The following is a 12,604-nucleotide window of genomic DNA, read 5'->3' on the forward strand; positions in this document are numbered from 1 at the left end:
CAAGCGCGCCATCTAGTGGCACATAATTTTGCTGACAGATTCACCATGAATGTGTGACCTTGATAAATAACTAAGTCAATTCAGTGCCTGGAGATGGGGTTTGGAAGTGGTGCACGAAGCACGAAACTCGTCCCTAACTCCAGAAAAAAAAAAAAAAATGCTAATCCTGACACCTTAAAAGGTCAAGAAACTAGATCTGCGAAGCGTCTCAGGCAGTAACATGTGAGCTCCCCGAGATCCGTCTACAGTGATCCCAACTTGTCTGCATAACATAATCAACCAGAGGGTGTGTTCAAAACTAAAGATCCTAGGATCTTTCTCTAAAATAAGGTGTGTAGATGGGGGCTCCTGGCAATCGACAACTGCCCAGATGTTTCTCACACAGGAAGCCCAAAGGACAATCTTTCTCTCCCCCCTCTCCACTCTTGTTTTTGTGGCAGGATCTTGTGCAGGCTAGATTTATATGTCAACTTGACACACACAATAGTTATCTGAGAAGTGAAAACCTTGGAGAAAATGCCTTCACAAGATCTGGCTGTAGGGCATTTTCTTAACTAGTGATTGATGGGAGAGAGTCCTGCCCATTGTGGGTGGTGCCACCACCCCTCAGCTGGTGGTCCTGGGTTCTTTAAGAAAGCAGGCTGAGCAAGCCATGGGTAGTAAGCCAGTAAGCAGCACACTTCCATTCCCTTGTGCATCAGCTCCTGCCTCCAGGTTCCTGCCCTGCTTGAGTTTCTGTCCTGACTTTCTTCAGTCATGGCTACAATATGGAAGTATAAGCCAAATAAACCCTTTCCTCCCCAACTTGCTTTTTGATCATGGTGTTTCATCAAAGCAATACAAACCCTAAACTTAAAGTCACAGGAGATGACCTTGAACTTGTGTTCAACCTGCCTCTGCCTCCTTAGTGCTGGGATTAGAGGAATGCACCAGCCACATCTGCTTTTATGCAGCTCTGAGGATGGAACCCTTGTGCATGCTAGGAAGCATGCGCACTACCAAGTGAACTGCACCCCAGCCTTATCATAAATACACTTTGCATTACCCTTCATGATGCACCAAGTGCCTAATGCTCACAGAACTCTGCTAGAAAGGCATTAGGATCCTCACTTAAAGAAAACTCAAACCCAAGCATACAGATTCCCTCTGTCACTCAATCAAAGGGTAAAATGAGATTTAAATGCAGGTTTCTGTAGGTCCTTCTCTGACCGGATAGGCAGCAGGCAGGATTCTTAGAATGACACTTGTTCTTGGATAATCTCTTCTCCTGGGACTATAGATGCAAACAGGATGTGATGAGAGCATGTCAGTGCCTTGATTAATAAAAGCAGAAAGATTACCTAACCTAACCTAATTGCATGAGCCTTTTTCCTTCTTTTTTTTTTTAAATTAGATGTTTTCTTCATTTACATTTCAAATGCTCTCCCCTTTCCTAGTTTCCTCTCCGAAAATCCCCTATACCCTCCCCCCTACCCTTGCTCCCCAACCCACACACACACACTCCCGCTTTCTGGCCCTGGCATTCCCCTGTATTGGGGCATAGAATCTTTGCAAGACCAAGGGCCTCTCCTCCCATTGATGACTGACTAGGCCATCCTCTGCTACATATGCAGCTAGAGCCACGAGCTCTGGGGTACTTAGTTCATATTGTTGATCTGCATGAGCCTTTATCAAATAGTATTTTTTGCAGCTGTGAGCAGAATGGGAATCAGGGATTCACAACAGTACAGGAAAATGTGTATTTTGTTGGCTCCTATAAGTAGGAGACCTGGCAGTTAGGCACAAAAGCAGAGTAAGGGTGACAAGTGACAGTAACAAAGAGACTTCAGATGTTTTAACTACAAGCAACTAAATATGATTAACAGCCTGAAAAGGATTCTTTCTTAGAGCTTCCAGATAAAACCCACCCCAGTCTTTACTTCACCCTTGTAGCTCTTGCAGAAAATCCAACTACCTGTGGAATTGTGGAAAATTCAATGTGTGTTTTTATATATGACAAAACATATTGGGCTGGTGAGATGGCTCAGTGGGTAAGAGCACTGACTACTCTTCTGAAGGTCATGAATTCAAATCCCAGAAACCACATGGTGGCTCACAACCATCTGTAATGAGATCCGACGCCCTCTTCTGGTGCGTCTGAAGTCAGCTACAGTGTACTTATATATAATAATAAATAAATCTTTGGGCTGGAGCAAGCAGGAACTGAGCGAGCGGGGTTGACCAGAGCGAGCAGAAGTCCTAAAAATTCAATTCCCAGCAAACACATGAAGGCTCACAACCATCTCTACAGCTACAGTGTACTCATATACATAAAATAAATAAAATAAATCTTTTTTAAAAACATATCAACCTGATATTTACTGTTTTAGTCATTTTTAGGGTTCAGCATTGAGGACCACCATCCATCTCCAGAAATCTCCTTTCTAAACTCAAACAATTCCATACCCACCAAATAACAATTTGTTATTTCCCCATGCTCAGTCTGGAAACCATTTTACTTCCAGTTTGCAAGGATATTTGTGTTTGGTGACTAGCTTATTTTACTCAGTATAATACCCTCAAAATCCATACATGTTAGCATATGTGAAATTTTCCTTTCTTTTCTTAAGGCTCAATAGTATTTGTCTTAGTTTCTTTTCCAGTTGCTTTAATAAAACCCTGGAACAAAAGCACCGTAAGGGATTTCAGCTCCCTTTCTTTCTTTTTTTTTTTGGAGTAAACATTTTGTTTGATTTTATTGTTCCCACTAAATAATTCAGGGCAAAGTATCTTCATAGACTAAAATATGCTTTACAAAAGTGCACTAATTTCTTAGATGATATGTAGGTATCAGAAAATTGTAATCATTATAATAACTTACATTACTGTCTTCCAGACACAAATACATTTATTTTATAGGAAATGTGTGTTATGAACTATTATATAATTTTTCTTTTTTTAATATATTTTTATTGGGTATTTATTTCATTTACATTTCCAATGCTATCCCAAAAGTCCCCCACACGCTCCCCCACCCACTCCCCTACCCACCTACTCCCACTTCTTGGCCCTGGCGTTCCCCTGTACTGAGGCATATAAAGTTTGCACGACCAATGGGTCTCTCTTTCCACTGATGGCTGACTAGGCCATCTTCTGTTTCATATGCAGCTAGAGACATGAGCTCCAGGGGGTACTGGTTAGTTCATAATGTTGTTCCACCTATAGGATTGCAGATCCCTTCAGCTCCTTGGGTACTTTCTCTAGCTCCTCCATTGGGGGCCCTGTGATCCATCCAATTTCAGCTCCCTTTCTTAATTTATATTTACAGTTCAGGACACACACACATACACACAATTTCAGTTTTCTATGTATAGACACTTGAATTGTTTAGCTTTGGAGCTACTGTTACTAATATGGTGCACAAATTTTTTTGGATATGTAAATGATTGTGAACTGAAGCCATTATCTTAAAAACTGGGCAAGTGAAAGGAAATAATTAAGCAGTTATCCTGCCTATCTGAACTATACTGTTAGGTAACAGATAACAGAGGAAAAGAAAACTCTCATAAAATTAAACATCATGGGCTGGTGAGATGGCTCAGTGGGTAAGAGCACCCGACTGCTCTTCCGAAGGTCCAGAGTTCAAATCCCAGCAACCACATGGTGGCTCACAACCATTCGTAATGAGATCCAACTCCTCTTCTGGAGTGTCTGAAGACAACTACAGTGTACTTACATATAATAATAAATAAATCTTTAAAAAAAAATTAAACATCATAAAATTAACATAACTATAGACTAGTTAGCTCCAGTTTGCCAAACCAGTGAGTACTCACTAAGCATTAGCACCCACTACTATCAATAAGGAACAGGAGCTAGACATGTGTGTCCTGCTCCAAGAACACAACACCTATAGTCTTGTCAACAGGATCAAATGTGAGTCTGATTCAGTTTCTGGATGAAGCTACCAATCAGAGCAGAAACAGAGAGAGGAAGGTGCCAAACTGGACCAGAATGCTACCAGTAAAATGCTACCAGTAAAATGCACCCTCTGCAAATTCCATAGGTCTTAGGTAGAATGCTTCAAGGGGCAAACTGTGAACAAAAGGCACCGAGTTTTAAAATAAGCAAAACAAAACTATAAAATTACTATGTAGGCATATTGTAATCCCAGCACTTTAGAGGCAGACTGAAGGATCATTTGAGTTCAAGAATTGGAGACCAGTCTGAGAAATAAAGCAAAGCATCTAAAAAAATTCTCAATTTAAAAACTATAAAATTTAAGGATGTCATACTATAAACTTATAAAGAAATGCAAAGGGTGATTACTCACAAGACAGAAGGCATGTGACTGGGGCACACAACAAAGTTTCAAAGCGGTCTATCTCTTAGCTTGAGAGCTATGCACAGTGTTAACAATTCAACTATATTTAAAAACCAAAACCAAGAACTAAGCCATTGACTGTAATGACAAGATAGTGGCCTAACTCCAAATGCAATCCTCTAACCTGCTGTCCCAACACCGCCCTGCCAAAGCCTGGGCCTATCTTAAACCAAACGAGCAGTTAAAACCAGACTGAGTGGGAACTGAAATCAATCACAAGCACTCAGAAAAGCAACATAACCAAGACAAAAGGAATCACAGGACAATGTTAAAATACACATGCAGAAGGCACGTGTGCTTGATCATGCTATAACACATGCATTGAGAAGCGGAGGCAGAGGATTACCACAAATTCAAGACCAGTCTGCGATAGCGAGATTCCGTCTCAAAACAAGAAAGAAAACCAAATAAAAAATAAAAAACAGCCTAAGTTGCATTTTGTTTGTTTTCTGAGACAGCGTTTCTCTGTGTGACCCTGGCTGTCCTGGAACTCGCTCTGTAGACCAGGCTGGCCTCGAACTCAGTGATTCACATGCCCCTGCCTCCCAGGTACTGGGATTAAAGGTGTGCAGCACCACTGCCTGGCCCCTAAGTTGCTTTTTAAAAGTCTTTATGCTGTCATAGATACAAGTTAGCCTTGTTTCCATTCTGCAAAACAGCCATCCTTACACCCACCTCAATGCAAGACTTCCCATTATGCCTGCCTAAGCTTAGAATTGTTTTCCAATTCTTGTTAGAACTGATGAGAAAAGTAACATTGTTTACCAAGTATATTCCTATCTTCAAAAAGTAAGGGTGTGCCCTACCATCAATTTAAAGCACCACAACAAAAAAATGATGTATTGAGTGCAGCAAGCAAACAAATGAAGTGTGGAAAGGAGAAAGCTGACAGACGAGAAAGGACTTAATACAGTGAAGTGAGTCTGGGAGCTGTGCCCAAGCCATGCGCTCCTCCTTAGCTTTCCCCAATGAACAGTGGCAGAAACTGAACATACAACTAAGCAGCACATGAGAGCCCAGGACTGCACTGTCCACCAGTGCAGCCACCAGCCACAAAGATACTGAGCACACCCCCTTGAGATGTAAAATCAGTGCAAAAGACAGGCAGGACTTCAAAGACTCAGAATGAAAAATGTCATGCAAATCAATACCTCCAAACACACCGCCCCCCTCTCTCCAGGGCCTCACTATAGAATCTTGGCTAGCCTGAAGCTCACTGTGGAGACCAGGCTGGCCTCAAACTAAGAGAGATCCACCTGACTCAGCCTCAGTGTTGGGAGATAGTTTTAATGCTTTAACCTAATTAGGCTCCCTGCCCCCAGCTGGCTTTGACTGGTAATAAAGAATTGCCATACACCCAATGGGAGACAGAGGCTAGACTTTTGGATTGCGCAGGCAAAGGATGGGGGGGGGGAGGGGGAGAGGGGGAGGGGGAGAGAGGGAGGAAGAGAGAGGGAGGGAGGGAGGGAGGGAGGGAGGGAGGGAGAGGGAGAGGGAGAGGGAGAGGGAGAGAGAGAGAGAGAGAGAGAGAGAGAGAGAGAGAGAGAGAGAGAGAGAGAGAGAGAAAGAAGGGCTGGCGAGATGGCTCAGTGGTTAAGAACACTGACTGCTCTTCCAAAGGTCCTGAGTTCAAATCTCAACAACTACATGGTGGCTCACAACCACCCCAATGAGATCTGACACCCGCTTATGGTGCATCTTGAGGTCAGCTACAGTGTACTTATGTATAATAATAAATAAATCTTTAAAAGGTGGGGGAAAGCCGGGCATGGTGGCTCACGCCTTTAATCCCAGCACTCGGGAGGCAGAGGCAGGAGGATTTCTGAGTTCAAGGCCAGCCTGGTCTACAGAGTGAGTTCCAGGACAGCCAGGGCTACACAGAGAAACCCTGTCTCGAAAAACCAAAAACCAAAACAAAACAAAAGGTGGGGGAAGGTGAAAATCGTCATGACGGAAGCAGAAGGATGAAAGCCAGTAGATGCTTTAAGTCATGGATTAAACCATAGGCCAAAATAACGGAGTTCTAGTCCTGGTCCTGATGCTTCTGAGAAGTTCCTTGGAGAAACCCAAGTCCCCTCCCTGAGACTTGGTTATCTGGCCCAATAACTAAGTAAGGAAATTAAGTTAAAAATATAGACTCCGTGGCTCCATCAAAATATTTCTTTTTTGTTGAAATTGGTTTTCATAAAATGAAAAAATACTCACTCTGAGTCTAACGCATCCTCTTCGAGAGCCTCTCATCATTTTGTCCTTGGACTAAAAGAAAAAACAAAACGCTCAATAAATAAAAGGTTAAGACAAATGTTTTTAGAGTCATCTGTGTACTAAAAATTGAGTAACATTTACAGAACTGACCATTCTTTCTGCCCATCATCTGCCACAGAAGAAATCTCTTCTTGCAGGGAAATTACCAGCTTTTAAATGAAAGTAGTTTGCCATCTATTCAAACCAACCTGAACACAGAACTTTACACACATCCTCAGTGCACACAGCCACTGCAATGTCTATCCCTCTCCATGTCCCTTCACTACAGACCAGCATTGAGTGTAAGAATCTCTCCCCATGATGAGGACAAGAGGGAGGGACCACACTTTCCGTGCAATCCCCAGATGTCATGTCTCCTTTTCTGTTTTGCAGCCACTCATCAAAGTGCCTTAGCCATCTGGTCTGGATTCTCACCCTTGAGTGCCCAGCCTCCTGTGTGTTCCTTGATTGGGGCATGTACAGCCTTTGGGGCATTCCTAGGAGGGTGAGAAGTCTATCTTGGCTTATTGTATGCTCTAGTGCAGTGTCTGGTATACATTAGGTGCTCAAAAAGCATATCCTGGTGAGACACTGTTGTCCCTTCTGTCCCCTCACTAGCCTGGGTGGAACTCAGGCTGTTACAGGAAGCATAGAGCTGACATCCAGGAAATAAATGCTCCTGGAAATTAATTGGCCACCCTAAGTAAAATCTAGGAGAGGGATTGTAATACATATGTAATACTTGTAGAATAATTGATATTTTCCACTTCCCACCTGTATGAAAAAAAAAAATCAAAACAAGCAGACTCCATGTGACTGTACAATTGTCCTGCTTGAAGCCCCAGACACCTATAACCTCCAAATTTCTAAGCGATGGGAATTCATGTTCAGAAGTGATTGCTGATATTCTGAAGACAGTCTGCTTTTATTTTTGCAAACACAGATAGATAATTTAGGGGGAAAATACCGGGCATGATCAAAGAGTTCCTTACTAATAGGGCAACTAATAAAAGCATTGCTAAGAGAGGCATTCTTAAGCACTTAATAGCCCTTTTATGGAACTATATTTATCTTCTCTCCAAAACAATAAAGACATGATACAAAAACATTCATTAGGTTAGAATACAACCAATGAGATTAGAATGCAAAGCTATTCACATACACACTCTCCTCTCCTCTCCTCTCCTCTTCCCTTCCCTGCCCTCCCTTCCCCTCCTCCCCCATCTCCTTCATCCTTGAGCCGCCTGCATTGTAAAGCAGTTTTTAAAATCACAAGACACAAGGCCAGACAGGCCAATGATGTTGCTTCCATTTGGATTATGAATTACAAAACACTAAAACAACTGGAAGCAATTACACAAATAGCTGAGGAACTGCTCAGGCGAATCAGAATATGGAGCATTCTACAAAATAACCGACGATAAAAAAATAGTCTCACACAAACAATCCAAACACAAGAGCACAGAAAGCACAAAGGAGCAAGGACAGAGAGCAACTCTGAATCCAGAGATCCAGAGTGGGGGCCCGGGCTGCAGCAGTGAAGCTTGCTGGCTCCTGGGTAAGGCACTGGCAGCACACTAGGGACCTGAGCTCCATCCGGCACCACCCCTCTGCGGCTCCTTCTTCAGTAAGCTGTCTCCTTTGCCTGTTAATATCTCCCCGAGCCTGTTGGATTCTTTCTTCAGGAACACAATAATCTGGAACACTCCAGGTGGTGCCCCCTGAACTCTGTTATCGAGACCAGCCCAACTGCTCTCAAGTCTAGGTCTGGATGATCCTCACGAGCTCCAGGCCAGCTTGGGCTACATACGGAGACTGTTTCAAAATAAAGATAAATATGTCAAGCAAACCAGAACAAAATAATCTTGCAGTCCAAAAGCTCCCACCATTCCTGTGGCCCAGCCTGACTTTCCAGCTCCCTGAACCAGCCAGTCCTTCATGCCTAAGGGCTTTGACAGACTGTTCTCTTGCCTGCAGTGCCTGCCCATGTTCCAGGTTCCTTAACAAGCTAATCCTGCTTACCCTCAGGAAATTCTAGCTGAGGCCCTGGACTACATTATAACCATTCCTGCCAAAAAGCCATTTTTAAAAGACAATCTTTCCCTTCATAATATTGTGGGGAAATAAAACTTCCCTGGATTTCTCTGCGTTCTAATCAAAAGCTGTAGAGCATGTCATAATAATTAATTTTTTCATTTTTCTCTGATCTCAAAGAATAACAAATATTTTCTTTCCCAGTGGAGTGTGAAAATTATATCCTGGAATAGGAAAGTCATTTTAAGAGCATGTAAGAACCACTCAGCTCAATGTATTAAATCTGTTGCCCAACAGGGGTTCTGAATCGCTTTAGTCTGAGGCTATGTTTTCTTACTTTAGATGAACTTCAGGATTCCACTTAAGAAGCCATCCATAGGGGCTGGAGAGATGATTTGGAGCCTAAGCGCACGGGTGGCTCTTGCAGAGAGCCTGGGTTCAGTCCCCAGCACCACATGGTGTCTCACAATCACTGTAACTCCACTTCCAGGGACTGAACACCCTCTTCTGGCCTCTATGGGCACTGTACACATCAGGTACTTAAGTGCATGCAAGCATATACATAAAATAAAATTTTTAAAGTTTTTTTTTTTTAAATCTTCAAGGGCCAGCAAGATGGTTCAGTGGGTAAAACTGCTTGCTACAAAAGCCCTACAACTTGACCTAGATCCCTTGGTGGGAGAAGAGAACTGATTCCCAAAAGTAGTCTTCAAGCCTATGCCTTGGACACATCTGCTATACAACACACACATACACACCATTTATAGTAAATAAAATTTTTTAAATCAAGAAACATTCAAAATATTCTCCATTTAGGCTCCAAAGCTGCAGATACCATTTATATGAAAGTTATTCTTTAAATGTACAAAATAATTTCAATTCCCTATAATTTCTAGAGTTAGTTATAAGAATATATATAATACACACACACACACACACACACACACACACACACATATCCACAGATAAAGAAGGTACTATAGACCGCACAGTTTAATAAAATGAGGTGGCTGTGGGAAAATGCTGAAATTCAGCTTTGCCAGATCCCTTCTGTTCTCAGACTTTAGTTTCCCTGTTGGTAAAATGGAGACATGACTCACCCTCAAGAGGTAGTCCCAAGTACTTACTACAGAAATCATGCAGTACCCCTGTTTATGCCCCCTTTTTGCTCCTACCTTAAATAAACAAACACAGACTGTAGTGATGTTCTTTAAAACTAGACAGGTACAATTCTCGTGAGCAACAAATTTTATCAGAGGTCAAAGTGTAATCATCCAGACAGGAGCAAAGATACTCTACAGAAAGGCACATGTGCCTCTTCCCTGCTATCAGACTTTTGAAACAATAGACTCCAAGGAATTGGAATTTCTCAGGAACCCTGGTGCCAGCAGAGAGATGTATTTATCAGAGAGATTTCACACAATGCTAACTTTAGCAAGACAGAGCTGTAACCAAAAGCCAGTGAAAGGTTGGTGAGGGGCAGGACTACACCATGACTCAGCTGCTTAGTTAAGCATGCCTCTTGCCTCTATTGAAATCTAAGTCTGGAGTCTGGACCCTGAAGATGGACTTGGTTGGAACCAGTGAGTCACTGAACCTTTCCATTTGTCCCTTGTCCAGGGTGGCCACACTGAACAAACACCCTTTCTGCTTCTCACTGTTATTTGTTACTTTACTTGGCCCACTGAGGGCAGGTGGACTGAGTCTCTACCTTGTCAGCTCCAGGACACAGACTTTTACCCTGATAACTCTGGAAACAAGAACAAATACTCCCAAATACGACACCTTGACACCTAAAACCTAAGAGCAGTTCAAAGGTCTCTCTCAAGTCTTCCTAAGGAGCGGATCCACTGAACTGCGGGTGATAAGAAATCAGGTCTATCACTCAGGAGGGAGCTGAAAAATCAAACCACCTAGAGCCCATGGAACCTGGTCTCAGGCCACTCTACTCTTCAAGCTCCCCACCCCCAAAGTCACCTTAAAAGTGTCACTAGCTCCCCACTTTACTCTTCCAGTGAAGACACTAAGCCCAGCAGCTGATTCGCCTTGGAGTCTCCTTCCATGAGTGGGTCCCTGGTACCCTAATAAACTTGCACCCACTTCACTTCTTATTGTGAGGTTGAGTTGGTTCATTGAACTTAACCAACTCAGAGATGGCAGGAAGGGAAACTTTCCTGTACTTCTATATGCTTCCTTTCAAACTTGCCTTGTGTATTAGTCAGGGTTCTCTAGAGTCACAGAACTTATGGATAGTCTCTAGATAGTAAAGGAATTTATTGATGACTTACAGTCGGCAGCCCAATTCCCAACAATGGTTCAGTCGCAGCTGTGAATGGAAGTCCAAGGATCTAGCAGTTACTCAGTCTCACGCAGCAAGCAGGCGAAGGAGCAAGAGCTCGAGCAAGAGCTAGAGCTAGACTCCCTTCTTCCAATGTCCTTATATTGTCTCCAGCAAAAGGTGTAGCCCAGATTAAAGGTGTGTTCCTTAAACTCGGAGATTCAATCTTCTGGAATCCATAGCCACTATGGCTCAAGATCTCCAAACCAAGATCCAGATATGGATCTCCAAGCCTCCAGATAAGGGTCACTGGTGAGCCTTCCAATTCCGGATTGTAGTTCATCCCAAATATTGTCAAGTTGACAACCAGGAATAGCCACTACACCTTGTTAACTTTGCCCAATCTACACTAGCCATGCATTCATGCACACACACACACACACACACACACACACACACACACACCTACCTGCCTGAAATAACACACAGACTGCTCCAGGAAAAAGAAAACACCAAAAGTTTGTCATTTCCCCCTTTCCTGTTCATATACTTCCTCTGTGGATCCTTCCCCACTCTTCCCTCCTCAGCTGGCAGATGTTTCGACCACACTGTCATTATCCTGTGTTACAGGTTTGTGTGCCATTTTTCCTTGTTGCATAGGAAGCCTCATTACAAGTTAACTACTATTATGTTCACTATGTCTTCCAGAGCCTCTTTAGGATCCGGGTCAGCGGAAGAATTAGAATTACTACACAATGTGTATTGTCCCAGCCTCTCCTCTTCAGCATCCTACCCATTCAACAAACATAATTTACATGAAATACGCTTATTCATTTCCAATTCAGGCAATTCAATATTTCCAAGCAAAACATAAGAAACTTTTTCTTTTCTTTTTCTGATAACTTTCAGAGTTGTTTTGTTAAGACAGAGTAGCCCAAGCTGGTCTCAAACTAGCTACTTAGCTGAGCATAGCTTTGAATTCTTCCTCCTTCTGCCTTCACCTCCCAGGAACAGGGATTGCAAGAGTGCATTCCAGGTGGTCTTTCCTTTTTATTACATTTACAGTGCACTATGGCATGCAAGTGGAGGTCAGAGAACAACTTTCAGGAGTCCGTTTTCTCCTTCTACCATATGGTTGCCAGGGATTAAAATTATGTCATCAGCTGGGTGGTGGTGGCGAGAGCCTTTAATCCCAGTGCTCCTTTAATCCCAGCGTTTGGGAGGCAGAGGCAGGCGGATTTCTGAGTTTGAGGCCAGCCTGGTCTACAAAGTGAGTTCCAGGACAGATAGGGCTATACAGAGAAACCCAGTCTCGAAAAAAAGAAAAAAAGAAAAGAAAAAAGAAAAAAAGAAAGCAGGGCTCAGAGGAAAACTTGTAGTTCTGAGTGCCTCCAAAAAGAAACTGGGGAAAGCATACTCTAGCAGCTTGACAACATAACTGAAAACTCTAGAACAAAAAAGAAGCAAATAGACCCAAGAGGAGTAGAAAGCAGGAAATAAACTCAGGGCTGAAATCAACCAAGTGGAAACAAAAAGAACTATATAAAGAATCAACCAAACCAGGAGCTGGTTCTTTGAGAAAATCAACAAGGTAGATAAACCCTTAGCCAAACTAACCAGAGGGCACAGATCAAATCTGAAAAGGGAGACAACAACGGAAGCTGAGGAAATCCAAAACACCATCA

General features: G+C 42.8%; 1 protein-coding gene across 8 annotated transcripts in view; it reads right to left on the reverse strand.

Annotated features, from left to right (window-relative positions):
• Osbpl9 (oxysterol binding protein-like 9) overlaps positions 1–12,604 on the reverse strand; it is a 141,128-nt gene that overhangs the window by 104,561 nt on the left and 23,963 nt on the right. For all 8 annotated transcript variants that reach the window (NM_133885.4, NM_001368727.1, NM_001346502.2 and 5 more), the window contains exon 2: positions 6,569–6,619. In NM_133885.4, the coding sequence (NP_598646.4) occupies positions 6,569–6,619 (51 nt within the window). The remainder of the gene's footprint in view (positions 1–6,568; positions 6,620–12,604) is intronic.

The sequence above is a fragment of the Mus musculus genome, chromosome 4 (assembly GCF_000001635.26).
Source record: "Mus musculus strain C57BL/6J chromosome 4, GRCm38.p6 C57BL/6J".
NCBI classification, from domain to species: Eukaryota; Metazoa; Chordata; class Mammalia; order Rodentia; family Muridae; genus Mus; species Mus musculus.